Source organism: Tetrapisispora phaffii, chromosome 9, assembly GCF_000236905.1.
Source record: "Tetrapisispora phaffii CBS 4417 chromosome 9, complete genome".
In the NCBI taxonomy this organism is placed as follows: Eukaryota; Fungi; Ascomycota; class Saccharomycetes; order Saccharomycetales; family Saccharomycetaceae; genus Tetrapisispora; species Tetrapisispora phaffii.
Genome location: NC_016528.1, coordinates 434,481 through 447,877, shown reverse-complemented (window position 1 = coordinate 447,877; position 13,397 = coordinate 434,481). Strand labels below are relative to the sequence as shown.

The window sequence follows — 13,397 nt, the reverse complement described above, 5'->3', positions numbered from 1 at the left end:
ATTTCAATTAGCATTAAAAAGCGATGATGATATATAATAGATGAGTAAGGGCCATAGTTAAGAACAGAATTAATCAACATCTAATTAAATAATTTAAGTTTATGCATATAGTCATCTGGTAGTTATTCAACTTGGTTCCAGTTTTTTGAATGGTGTTAAAGTTATTATATTAAGTTTGTGATATTTTCGTAGCTATGTCAATGAGTGTTGAGCCCCAAACCACTGCAAAATGTGTTGTTAGCACCAGCAAAGGGAATTTAAATATTGAATTTTGGGCAAAAGAATGTCCATTAATTACAAAACACTTTTTAGAAGTATGTGTAACTGGCAACATTAATAAGAACAAATTTGTAAAGCTTTCTAACAATAATGATTTGTTGGTTCTAGAACAGTCGGAAAACAATGGATCGGAATTAGATGAGGTAAAGATAAGGAAAGAGAAGAACAATCGATTGAAGTTCAATCGAGGAGGATTGGTTGCATGGGATTTACGAAATAATAACATGGTGATTACAGTAAATGAATTGGATTTCATGAAAAAAAATGACGTTATAAAAGACTTAGTAATATTTGGCAAACTAGTGGACCAAACTATTTATACATTCAGAGACATTTGTGATACTGAATTAAATGATGCTTCTGAATTTATGTATCCCGTAGATATCAAATCAACGGAAATTACGATACCGTATTTTAAAGATTTGAACAAACTTGAATCTCGTCTTTCACCTTTTGATAATTCCAATAAAGCCATACCTCCGAAACCAGTCAATAAGAACAAGTCTTATAAAATCAGGGTATTATATGATGAAGATAGTGATGAAGATCTAGATGCTAATCTAAACAATACAAAGGCACTTCCACTGAGGAAAAAAATGAAAATAAAATTATCATCAAGTATTCAAGACAGTAAAGGTAGAATGAGTGACAGAAACAGGAATACTAATATAAATAAGAATGATGATGATGTCAATATTGACTCTCATAATGCTGATGGACCCATCAAAGGTGACCGTAAGAGTGAAAAGGACATTGCATTATCCAATGATTCTAAAGAACTCAAGAGTAGGCCTGACAAATTGAACTCTGAACAGTCTACTATTTACGAAAACCATGAACAAACAGAACGTGAATTAGAGACATTGAAATTATTTAAACAATTTCAAAATGATGTCACTGGGAAAAATATTTTAAGAAGAAACAAATAATGATGAGTTATGTTCTCCAAAAGAACAGAATATTTTATTTTTATCATATTTTATATATTCCTTAAATGCCGATTTGATGTTATATAAGTGATATTATTAACGAAGTAATGTATAAAAGGCCTTGTAAGCTAAATCTAATTCAAACAAAAGTTCTCTTGCTTCGTCCTCTGACAATAAGTCCTTCATTTTCATCTTGTTAATTTTAACAATCCACTCAACTAACTTGGACCTATTTTTAAATTCTGATCTAGTCACTTTATTAATACTTAATAATAATTCAGACATCAGAGGATGCAATTGATCTTTAGCTCTATAATTTAACTTTAATGCATCCATTACTGTTATAAAATTACCTGTAGCTTCGGCTATATCTTTTCCACTGTTTGTATTGATAATAGTTTGTGATGAATGATTTTCGTCTCCGTCTGAATTTCTATCCCTGGTTGGCTCCAATGCATGTTCTACAGTGACTGGGATACCCCTTTCCAACCTCGTTATTGCATTTGGTGCAATAATATCGTATTTATCCTTAAATGCAGTAAGGTCACCAAATTGTGTTAATAGGTTGGTATTACCTTCTGATAAATACGTCTTGTATTGGACTAATAATTTGTTAATATAAGTTGTATACTCTTCATTGCTGATACTATCCTTAAGGTATGCCTTCTCAACATTATCAGTAGTGATTATAATAGAATATATATCTGCTAGTGATTCAATATTTTCCTTTTCCTCTAAAGTTATAGTATTATTAAACAATGGAATCTCATCAGATAACGCAGAATGATAGTGAGCCATCGTATGTTTTATTGGCAGTTTTCTTCAATTTATCTATAAATCTACAATCAGACTAATTGGATACTTATCTTTGATGAAACAAATATAACAACACTAATATATTGAATCACATATCTGCGATCAGAATGAAAGTGACTCCTGTTTAAAGGGTTTATGTTATACTGATGTGAACTTCTTGATTTAGCTTCTGTCTCATCAGAAGCGAACTGAAAATTCAAATGTCCTAGTTTTGAAGATAGCATATATAAATAATACTCTTAATTATTTAAATCAATTGATGGTCATAACTAAATATTATAAGCACATCTGTTCATCTAAGTACTCCTTGTTCTATTTATGATATTTATATAACTTATAGGAATCTGGAAGGGAGTAAGTAGGTAAATTTTAACCAATGTTCAACATTGGTATATATGTGAATTGAAAAAAAAACATTCATTCGTCTGTGATCTGAAATTATTTATATCCATAATTTTGTTTTTGATACATCATGTATCAAAATCATATTGTCTATTTCATGTATATATTTCTGTATCTTATTTTTGGTTTATATGTTAACCAATTAATGGAATACGTAATGGCTTTTTATGTTCTATGTTAAACAAGATGTTGAGTTTTTGTAAGGTGTCCTCGTTATTAAGGTAAACAGCAGGAGGTAACGAAGGGTACTCTAGTAGTCTTGTATTTTTATTTCTCTTGATTCCACCATAACTTTCGTAAAATTGTTGTGCGAACCCTGCAGTTTCCCTTTCTTGGTTGATTATTTCCTCTACGTATCTCACTTGTGTTATAGACCATTGGGATATGGTAATTGGGTAGTGGATCTCAAAATCTCTACCATTACTTATTTTGAATTTTATTCGAAGAATATGATTTACCGAAAATAAGCTACCATTAGTACTTATTGATGTATGGTATTGAAATGGAATTTTGTCTCCTGTACTGTTTTGAATTAATTTAGTTTCCATCATAGAATTTGAATTAATCGTATTATCTATTTTAATATCGTCTGGTATCTTGTATAAAAATGCAGGCTCTTGCATTGTTGTTTCAAATTCTTTAAAATATTCGTTTTTTGTAAGAACTCTTAAATTAGCTTTTAATTTGATTTCATTAAATGATAGAGTTTCGTTTACCGCTTGAGAGAAATGCATAATTGTATTATCCTTTGAATCAACATTATCAGCGTCTAATACTTCTAGTTGTTCTTTTATTTCATAGGAAACACTTTTAAGCTTTGTTTTTTTATTAAAAAGTCCCTTTTGTGGTGAGATTGGGTAACTTGACGATGACTGTTTGATAGATATTTTTGTTTTTAATAAATCATCAGTCGTAACGCAAGGATTTTCAATTGAAAGATCCACTGAAAACTTCTTATCTGGAGAGTGAAATTTTTTCTTGATTGAGGGAAACAATTGTTTAGAAGGCAAATATGTATATCTTTCTATATTTATGGGTTCTGAATAACTTTCTACTAACAATTCTGATGCATCGCCTACATAGTAATACACGTTGCAATCTAGAAAATTCACGGTGTAACCAAAATTTGGATTGAAATTAGTCTCTTTTATTTGATCAGGTAAACCAATTGTTAAAGGAAGATCGATACCCAAAAGAACACTGTCAGATAATTTTATATTTTTCTTATAATGAATAGAAGTTTTCTCAACCTTAGGTTTTGAACTAAACGTATGAGTAGCATGCAGAGCTTCTATAGTTTTAAATATAACTTCAATTCTTTCTATTTTGAACTCTTTACCATCATTAGATCTGATTCTTAATTCATATTCTATGCGGGGAAGTGTATCTGGCAATCCAGGACAACCTCGTATTACAGAATTGTAACTTGGTTTAAAGGATATTATTGGTTTTGTCATAGTAACTCAATGTCTCTTAGGTGTACTTTTGAAATAGAATATCCACAGTTGATCACGATGTATCAAAATTAGAAATTGACGGAATATCCCAGTTATTTTGCGTTATCGTTACCCTTTATAACTTAAATTCACCTCTAAAAATATTATAATACTTCAAACAGACTACAATTAAGTGGTGATTTCTTTAAACTCTTGTAGTGATCAGTTCCTATTTGCAATGAGTATATATATTTTATATAAGTTGATAGATACAATTATACTCTATTTTATTTTATAGGCGTTAACTCTAACGGTTCGTATTTTTCAAAAATTAGTGCACTTTAAAATGAACTTGCATTTAAAGATCTTGATCTGAATGCAAGCATTAAATAACATCACCAATTTTTAACTGAAGAAAGAAAATTATTTAAAGAATTCGATTAAAATGATACATAACACAAAAATATTTAGAGAATTAAAAAGGCTATTAACAACAGCCAAAATATATAATACAACTGACGCAGGAATGACTAATCTTCCATTATCACATCTCTCTCTTCAGCAGATAATCCCTTGAATGAGGATGAATTTGAAGATACTTCTTGTTGTGGTTCTAGGTATTCATCATCGACAAATTTCAATATTGTACCTTCATTAATCAAATGCCATACGTTTAAGTAAGTATATTCTTGAATACAGTTATTTAATTGTAACATGGTGAAACCTCTGGCTCTTATTGATTTAACAACAGCCTCGTATGATAATGATTTAACTTCTTTACTGTCTTCAAGAGCCATCTTCTTAATAACTGTAAAAATCTTAGTGGTTGGACTTTCATCATCCTTCTTACCGTTGACTTCACTATATAAGGATTCTTTGGAGACTCTGATTAATCTTAAAGCTTCTTCAATATCTTCCACATCAACCGTGTCAGCTAGTCTTAATTTTGCTAATGCTTGAGATAATCTGATTATAGCCAGTAGAGTTCTAGGAGTTGCTTGACCAAAAGAAAACTTGGAGTCCATCTCTCTCTTTGAATCTTGTCTTAGATTAATATAAGCATTAATAACATACTCATTGACTTCGGCACTCATAACAGGTCTTTTGGTCTTTGCTAATGCAATAAATTCTCTCATAGAATCAGAATCTATTGGTTCAAAATCTAATGTTGGTTGTTTGTTATGCATATGAACGTAGGCGACATGTTCAGCTAGTTTGGCATCATCATCTTTGTTTGGAATATCTAACATCAAAAATAAGATATCAAATCTCGATAGTAAAGCAGCAGGTAAGTTAATATTTTCTAATGGGGATAATCTCGGATTATATCTACCGTATAAGGGATTTGCGGCTGCTAAAATTGATGTTCTAGCATTCAATGTAGTGTTGATACCAGCTTTAGAAATAGAAATGGTTTGTTGCTCCATCACTTCATGAATAGCAGTTCTATCGTTTTCATCCATTTTATCAAATTCATCAATACAACAAATACCATTATCAGCTAATACCAAGGCACCACCTTCCAAAATCATTTCATCTGTGACAGGGTCTTTCATAACGGCAGCTGTTAAACCAACACCTGAAGAACCTTTACCTGTTGTGTAAATACCTCTTGGAGTAATTTTTAAAATAGCTTTTAATAATTGTGATTTCGCAACACCTGGATCACCCATTAAACAAACATTAATATCACCTCTAATTTTCATACCATCACCAACTTGTTTGTAAACACCACCAACTAGTAGTAACAATAAAGCTTTTTTAACATCTAAGTTACCGAAAATTTCAGGAGCAATTGATTTAGCTAAGTTTTCATAAACGTTTCCAGATCTTGTAATTTTTTCAATACGTTCTTCTATATCTGTTGATAATGTAAAATTAGAGAATTTCTTTTTATGTTGTTTAACATATTGTGCTTCTAAATAAGTTTCGGTTAATAAACCAGCTTTTAATGCTTTGAAACCAGTGTAAGGAGATGGTAAAAATATACCGGAAATATCTACGATATCACCAGCTGTCACAGATCTCACTAGTGAGCCGTTGATATGGATCGTTAATGTTCTTGGAATATGACCGACCGGCACTTGTTGAGATAATTCTTGAATTTTACATTCTTGGAAGGCACTAAACTTTGAAGCTCTTGTGCTCATAAATAATTGACCTTTAGCTTGATTTTGTTGACATTCCCTTGAAGAACATTCACTTAATGGGGAAAAAGTTTTCGAGTGAACCTCTTGGAAAACTTCATAACCACATGTGTCACATGTATATGCAATAACCATTACAGATGGTTTCACATCTGAAACTCTTGTTATTATACCTCTAACAGTGATAAATTTACCTAGAGATCCACCTTTAATTTGTCTAACTGACATTGGGATGGCGCTTGGAGATTTTGCATTTCTTCTGCGTGCAGCATTGTTTAATGATAGAGGTTTAAAATAGAAAAAATAACGTCTTGTCAATTCAGGAGGAAATAAATCTGTTTCGGAAGATGCGACATCTCTTAAAGCCTGTGAAAGCGAAGTATTATTATTATCCGAATCAACTAAATTTTCGGATCTAATTTCATTTGTTCTATCAGAGACTAATCTTTCGTTTCTCAGTCTTCTTTGATTCAATATGACATCCAAAACATCATCCTTGTAATTCATTTCTTTTGTGGGTAAAGGCATGATATTGTCAATTGATCTACAAAACAATTCCGTAAAATGATTTGTATTATTTTCAATAGCAACCAATAAATCAGAATTTGATCTTCCACCTTCCAAAAATTTTTCAGATTGATATTTGAAAATATCGTCCAATTCTACAGTGACGGTATCTAGTTCTCTATTGGCCACTTTTTGCAATAAACCTAGATATTTTGGACCTTTAAATGATTCCTCGTCAATTTCATCAGATCCCACATTCTCATTAACTTTATCCAGAGCATCTTCTTTAAAATGCAATAGAAAATCATTGATTTCATCTGTTAAAGAAGTGTAATCAACAGATAATTGAATAGAAGGTAATGCAGTATTCATTGTTCCTTTATATTATACTTGAGATAGTTTTACTACTAAGGTATGTTTTATTTTCGTTTGTTCTTCTAATAAAAACACCCAAGTAAGTGAAGGGAATCGGTAAAGTAAAGCTTATATATATATATGTGTATATATATAAATAAATATAACTTCTGCTCAATTCTGATATCGATATCCTACTTTATTAAATCTAGATCTCTCCAAAACTAATCGACGGTTACTACTCTTCCTAGGTAAGAAATTAATTAAGGCAAAACAAAAAATGCAACAGACGGAGAACAGACTGTCTTATTCTTGTAGTAAAGAGAATGGCAAGTCGAGAGGTATCAAAGAGTGATCAGATGAGACTTGTTGTAGTGATCAATTGTAAAATTAAATGTCAGATTGCTCTTCTCTAGATTATTTTCGTTATAACGTTTTTTCCTGATTATTTACCCAAAAGGGTAATTATCGTCATCAACAACGACGAATTAAATATTATTACCCAATCGGGTAATTTAAATTTGTTTTCACGATAATATAGAAGCACGTGACTATTACATGTTATCACGTGATCATCACGTGCATTTTACAAACACTTTTTGTGGTGCCATCATTTTAGTTATTAAGAGTGCAAAGCATGTAATACTATGCATGGTTCATAAAATACATGTATTTATTGTTTAGTTTAAGTACATGAAATGTCATCAATATTCAATTCTATTTATTGGTTCAGGAATTTATGTAAGTGCGCCTTGCATGAGTATCGATTTCCTATTTCGATATTAGCCACTATAGCAGGGCCTTTATTCGTCTCCATTATCGTTGGGTTCCCTGGCTTGATTATCAGATTCACTGACTTCTTGAACTTCTTCGGCCAGTAAAGGTGTTTCTTCCGATGTGATATCATTTTGGAGAGTGTTTCCTTCCAATTCTTCTCCCACCTCTTCCACCTCTTCCACCTCTTCCACCTCTTCGTCGCTTGTATCATTCTTCTCTATGAATCTTGTGTAAGGGGATTTTGTGAAATCAATATCATATATTTTACCCACGATATCGTCCATGAAGAACATCAAATGGCCTGGGATAAAATTCATCGATACTTGGAATAAACTCTTCTCGTACACAAAATATAGCATTGCATTCATGTATAACGGTACCACCAATGGTGAAATATTAAAACCTGCTAGTATTTGGAAATTTATATTGTCTGGATTTTTCCTCAATCTATAATAGACTAGGTTCTCATTCATTAATGAACCTAACGAAAAAATTGGTTGTTCAAATGCTGTCATTGTTATAGTGGACAAAAATATCAAAAATAGTACCCATAGATAACTATTTCTATCTTGAAACGAATTCTCTAATATCGAAAGATTTGAACAACTAATATATAAATTTACCAGTGACTTTATATCCAGTTGTCCAAAATCAAATAAAGAAAACAGTATTCGTTCATATTGACCCTTCTTAAATGCCAATTCATAATTGTACATTATCCTCGTGGGTTCGATTATTTCGGCAGTTGTTAGGATTGATAGTGCAAGACACCCTAATGTCCATGTTTTGGTTACAGCCGGAACATCTCCTAATAAATTAAAAAATATAGCATCCATTGTATTTACTCACTATCAATCTGTTCGACGTGCTACAATGAATATTAAATTGTTTAGAAACGTCCGTTAATTGTGTTTTTTTATTCTTTTTACGAATTGCCAAAGACAAATATATATTCCTCTCCTAGTCTCGAAAATCTAATAAATAATCTTGTACCTTTTGTAATTTAGATCTGTTATTCAAATTGTTATGATACTTGCATTTATATGTATACGTTCAGTAACTTATACAATTATATTTAATAAATAATTCTCTTTTATTAACGTTGTGTTAAGTATCTAAAGTCACCGTTTATTGAAATGAAATATTTGAGAGCCTTCGGAATATCGCACCGCACATTGTAAATAAGGTTGTGCGATGTTCACAATAGTTTATACAGACTGTAAACATATTAATTGGAATGACCAGTGGGCCAAAGGTTATAATTTTACAGGCATACAGCTAAGAATATACTTATAGTAAATACTGCTTTGTAGCATTTATTGTGGTTGTTTTTTCTTTCAATAGACACAAGCAGTTGCATCCTATTTTTGAAAATATTGGTGAATTTTAAATTCTAAATCCACAATTTAAATGAATGACATAAGGACTTTAGTTGGTTCGGAACCATATTGGAATGAAGATTATGAAGGTATTGTTCAACTGCCATATAACCATTTGGCTCAACAGCCTGGTAAAAATTTCAGAACTAAATTAATCAATACATTCAATATTTATTATGGTATTGATAAAGTGAGATTAGAACAGCTAAGTGAATTGATCTCTATTTTGCATACTTCGAGTTTGCTAATCGATGATATAGAAGATAACTCTGAAACTAGACGGGGGATCCAAACTTCACATCTGAAGTATGGAACGCCTATGACAATTAATTCAGCAAACTACATGTATTTTAAAGCAATGGCCGTTTTGGAAAGGATTGCATCAGTGAGAGTTGATGGATCAACTGAGAAAGAGGAAAATGTTGATGGAAGTCTTTTAAAAGATCTTTTAGTTATATTCAATGCAGAATTGATAAATTTGCATAGAGGACAAGGTTTAGATATTTACTGGCGTGACTCATTTCCTAGTATAATACCTACAGAATCAATGTACTTCAACATGGTAATGAATAAAACTGGTGGCTTGTTTAGACTAGCAGTTAGGATAATGGAAAGATTAAAAGATGAAACAGATTCCGATTCAAAGTCATTAGTACCACTAGCTAATTTGATAGGGATTCTTTTCCAAGTAAGAGATGATTACCAAAATTTAACTGATGAGACGATGATAAAAAATAAGGGTTTTGCAGAAGACTTATCAGAAGGTAAATTATCTTTCCCAGTTATTCATGGATTAAGGTATGCATTGGATAATGAAGATGAGGGAACTATATTGTTTCATACTATAAAGGCAAAACCTAAAGAATTGAAGCCGAAAAAGGAAACTATTGATTATTTACGGGACGTAACCAAATCTTTAGAATATACAGAGCTTAAAATTAAGGAAATTAGTGATTTGATTTTGGATCCAGAGTTTGTTCCAGATAATAATCAAGAATTTAACACACATATAATTTCTATAGTCAAAAATCTTTCTGAAATTTAGGGCGGAATAATAATGTTGCATTGAAATTTAATTTAAGTCTATAAAAATTAAGTATTATAATTTAATTCGGGGTAGTATTACATGATATATAGCTTCAAAAGAATTGATGAGACTTGTTTACTATATCGGGTATCAAAAATGCTGATGAATATATCTGCGTAGCGAATGAGAAAAGAATTTTAGCTTTGTTTATCGGAATATTGAAGTGGATGGAATGAAAATCAATCAAGTGTCTATAACAGATATTCTCATTTTACCTTGAATAACTTGTGATACATGAGCATCAGATTTGATTTCTTGTCCTTCTCCATCTGTTAATTTAACGGCGATTTTAAAATTTGCTTTGTTGATTCTTTGAAAAATTTCCATTTTCAAGTCATCTAATGATGTATTGTCATGCAATCTAATAACAAAAATATCATCTTGATAGTAAAACTTTATTTTTGTTTTATTATCATTGGGTAAATTAAATTGTCTAGGACTTGAGCAGGCACTACTGTCAGAATCTACCCTTTGCTGTTGTAGAGATAATTTTTCAAATAATTTTAAATCTTCTCCAGTAAGGATATTATCAGCTTCATCGAAATTAATATCATCAGCATTTTTATTAGAGTTTCTTCTTTCTGTCTTAGATTTTTCAGAACCTGGCAAAAGTATATACTGACACTTTTCAGGTTCAATTGAAAAATCATATCCATTATTTTTCACTTCAAAGAACTGTAAGATATCGGAAGATTGTAAAATATATTCTGGTAAACCTAATAAATTTCCCAAGTATTTGTTTAATTGGTATTTTCTTGAAAACGCTACTTCTTCATTCACTTTTGCTACAGGAGAAGGTATATTTGGAATAATTCTTTTACTATATTCACCTTTAGCATTTTTTAAAGTACCGGATTCTTCTGGGAAACGCTCGAAAATTTTAGCTTGTAATTCAAAGAAATCTTCATAAAATCTCTTCAACATTATTGTAGTAGAGTTATCTACTGATCTACATTTAATCTCGAACCAATAATGTCCCTTTTCATAAGTAACTGCTGTTATTTTGCACTTAGTGTATATTTTACTTAGTGGGACTGCAGATTTCCTACTACTATTATCGTAATAACTATATTCGAAGGGATCATCTAAATCATCCAAATCTGTATTTTCTGTTGTTTGTTCGATTGAATCTAAAGTGATAGTATAGGCAGTTTGACTTTTTAAGTTATATTTCCATTCTTCTATATTTGGAAGATTAGAATTAATGATGTCATCCCTAATTTCATTTTCTGATACAATTCCAGTTTTTAGATCTGTTATACAAAGATAACTTGTTGGTACTAGACCGATTTTATTTGTATTTTCGGTTGGCATCGCAACGAACCATTCGAAATCATGGTGGGCCCAAATGACAAAAGTTTGACCTACTTCAACGGATAATTCTTCTTCATTGTCAGCGACAAAATCATACGATGCAATTGCGTTTAAAGAACCAAAAGTGTCCATATCAGCACTATGTTGGGATTTACGGTCTCTTGAAGAACAAATGGATTTTGCAGTAGAAAAAATATCTTGCAAATCTAATAATGTTGGTGTTGATTTACCGAATTCTTCGAAATTTTCTTTCTTAACTTTCCCAACTGAACCAGTAATCGGATTGGTTGCATAATAAGAATGTTTTGTTTCTTTTATCACATGAAAGAAGTCACCTTCTGCATAGGATAGCTCTTTTCTGTTTTTACTAACGTTAGTACTTAAAGCTTTAATAACTTTCTCAATCGCATGCATATGTCTGCCATCGGAATTGTATGAAGTGACGGTCAACGGTAAAGAATTTGGGTCATAGTTCAATTTTTTAGGAACTTTTGGATCGTTCTTTGGCGAAGGAGTAGAAGACGCTGGGCTACTGGTATTCTTCCTGCGTAAACCTAATGATTTCAACATTATTGGTAGACGGGAGACTAGTGTAATATTTTGAGAGACTGGGGGGAGGAAAACAGTAGACAGGTGAAAGAAAGAAAGGGCGGCTATGACGGGATGTATTAAAAATGATGTTGTTTATATATGTTGGGAGTAGGCAAGAGGAAAGAGTCGATGTTGAATAAATATTGATAAACTGTAATTAGTTCGGATGCCATTTGCATTTGTCCTAAAAAACCAAAAACCAAAAACCAAAAACTGTAAATGACTAGAAGACAATAGTAAACGGAATGCTATTGACAGAAGATTACAGTGTTCCTTCGATTAAAAGGTTTCATCATGGCGCACTGTTTCCAAGTTAAATCAAAGGTTTTAATCAGATCAAATGCTTAGTTGAGTGCATATGTCTATATTTTAATTTATTTTTTAGAGGATCATTGGCTAGGAGAAGGAAGGGAAGATATGTTTTATTTCCTCATTATAGAAAGGGCGATGGTGTGTATAGTACCATAGCCCTTTCTATAATGAGAACCATACTCTGCCCAGTGGGTATTGTGTGTCAGAAGGCCAGTTATTTGAGACTAAATTCTACAGTAATGTCTAATTACCGATTGAGAGATGGACAGAGGCAATTAGTTAGATTTTCCTTTTCGAATAACGAATGATCGTACTATTTGGGAGAGAAACAGAAAGAGAAAATCAAAGTTTAGATCAGCGGCATACCAAGCTTGCCTCAACCTCCTTACTCCACCGCCTTCTGGGCTCTTTTATGTTTCGTAGAACAAAAACCCACGGCAGCAGTGAGGAAACAGAAACAACCATACCCGATTAGGCAACAGTTAGGGAACGGGCGATGAGCATGCAACGGCAACGATGGGGAGCTTTTTGGATTGCTTTTTTTTGTCGTTTCACAGGAAACCGGGTGCGGAACGTCCAAAATAATAGGATTGCAAAAAGCTGATTTGAAAAAGAAACGACAAGTGGCCGGATAACGTGATGTGCATAACACAGTACAAGTTACACAAGCCATGACAAACATTGTGGAGCCAATTACCTTTCTGTTTTGGGCCATGGTTGATGGCCCAAAACAGAAAGAGAGAAAAACAAAATACCCTTTGGCTTAAAAAGCGCATGTCATTCACAACGACCCTCTTTGTCATGAAACACGGATAAGAGATCAAATGTTTTTCTTTCGTCCGACAATGACAGGGCGGCATGCGGAAAACTATCAATGGGTTAAACTTTAAAAGTTTTAGCGCGGACAAAACTGGTGTGTCCTTTGTCCAGGACATCTACTCATCGTATCTTTTTGGAAAGAGAACCGCTATCACAATGCGCGGATGTCACTCTACCTACTGTTTGCAAAAAGACAAAGAAATGCAAATAAAGTCGGTAGTGCACTGGGCAATGTCCGTGCTATTTTT

General features: G+C 32.2%; 7 protein-coding genes across 7 annotated transcripts; 2 read left to right on the top strand and 5 right to left on the bottom strand.

The window, feature by feature from the left end:
- Window positions 1–194: 194 nt before the first annotated feature.
- CWC27 (putative peptidylprolyl isomerase CWC27) lies at window positions 195–1,208 on the top strand (the record flags this gene model as incomplete). The annotated part of the gene is made up of 1 exon (XM_003687089.1): window positions 195–1,208. The coding sequence occupies one exon, from the start codon at window positions 195–197 to the stop codon at window positions 1,206–1,208; it is 1,014 nt and encodes a 337-aa protein (XP_003687137.1).
- Window positions 1,209–1,304: 96 nt separating this feature from the next.
- On the bottom strand, window positions 1,305–2,006 carry VPS28 (ESCRT-I subunit protein VPS28; the record flags this gene model as incomplete). Its single annotated transcript, XM_003687088.1, has 1 exon — window positions 1,305–2,006. One exon carries the CDS (start codon window positions 2,004–2,006, stop codon window positions 1,305–1,307), a length of 702 nt encoding a protein of 233 aa, XP_003687136.1.
- Window positions 2,007–2,560: 554 nt separating this feature from the next.
- Window positions 2,561–3,883, bottom strand: RGL1 (Rgl1p; the record flags this gene model as incomplete). The annotated part of the gene is made up of 1 exon (XM_003687087.1): window positions 2,561–3,883. One exon carries the CDS (start codon window positions 3,881–3,883, stop codon window positions 2,561–2,563), a length of 1,323 nt encoding a protein of 440 aa, XP_003687135.1.
- A 509-nt stretch (window positions 3,884–4,392) lies between these two features.
- On the bottom strand, window positions 4,393–6,888 carry MCM7 (DNA replication licensing factor MCM7; the record flags this gene model as incomplete). The annotated part of the gene is made up of 1 exon (XM_003687086.1): window positions 4,393–6,888. One exon carries the CDS (start codon window positions 6,886–6,888, stop codon window positions 4,393–4,395), a length of 2,496 nt encoding a protein of 831 aa, XP_003687134.1.
- Window positions 6,889–7,673: 785 nt separating this feature from the next.
- On the bottom strand, window positions 7,674–8,483 carry DER1 (derlin; the record flags this gene model as incomplete). Its single annotated transcript, XM_003687085.1, has 1 exon — window positions 7,674–8,483. One exon carries the CDS (start codon window positions 8,481–8,483, stop codon window positions 7,674–7,676), a length of 810 nt encoding a protein of 269 aa, XP_003687133.1.
- A 574-nt stretch (window positions 8,484–9,057) lies between these two features.
- Window positions 9,058–10,071, top strand: BTS1 (farnesyltranstransferase; the record flags this gene model as incomplete). Its single annotated transcript, XM_003687084.1, has 1 exon — window positions 9,058–10,071. One exon carries the CDS (start codon window positions 9,058–9,060, stop codon window positions 10,069–10,071), a length of 1,014 nt encoding a protein of 337 aa, XP_003687132.1.
- A 225-nt stretch (window positions 10,072–10,296) lies between these two features.
- TPHA0I01930 (uncharacterized protein) lies at window positions 10,297–11,997 on the bottom strand (the record flags this gene model as incomplete). The annotated part of the gene is made up of 1 exon (XM_003687083.1): window positions 10,297–11,997. The coding sequence occupies one exon, from the start codon at window positions 11,995–11,997 to the stop codon at window positions 10,297–10,299; it is 1,701 nt and encodes a 566-aa protein (XP_003687131.1).
- Window positions 11,998–13,397: the final 1,400 nt, after the last annotated feature.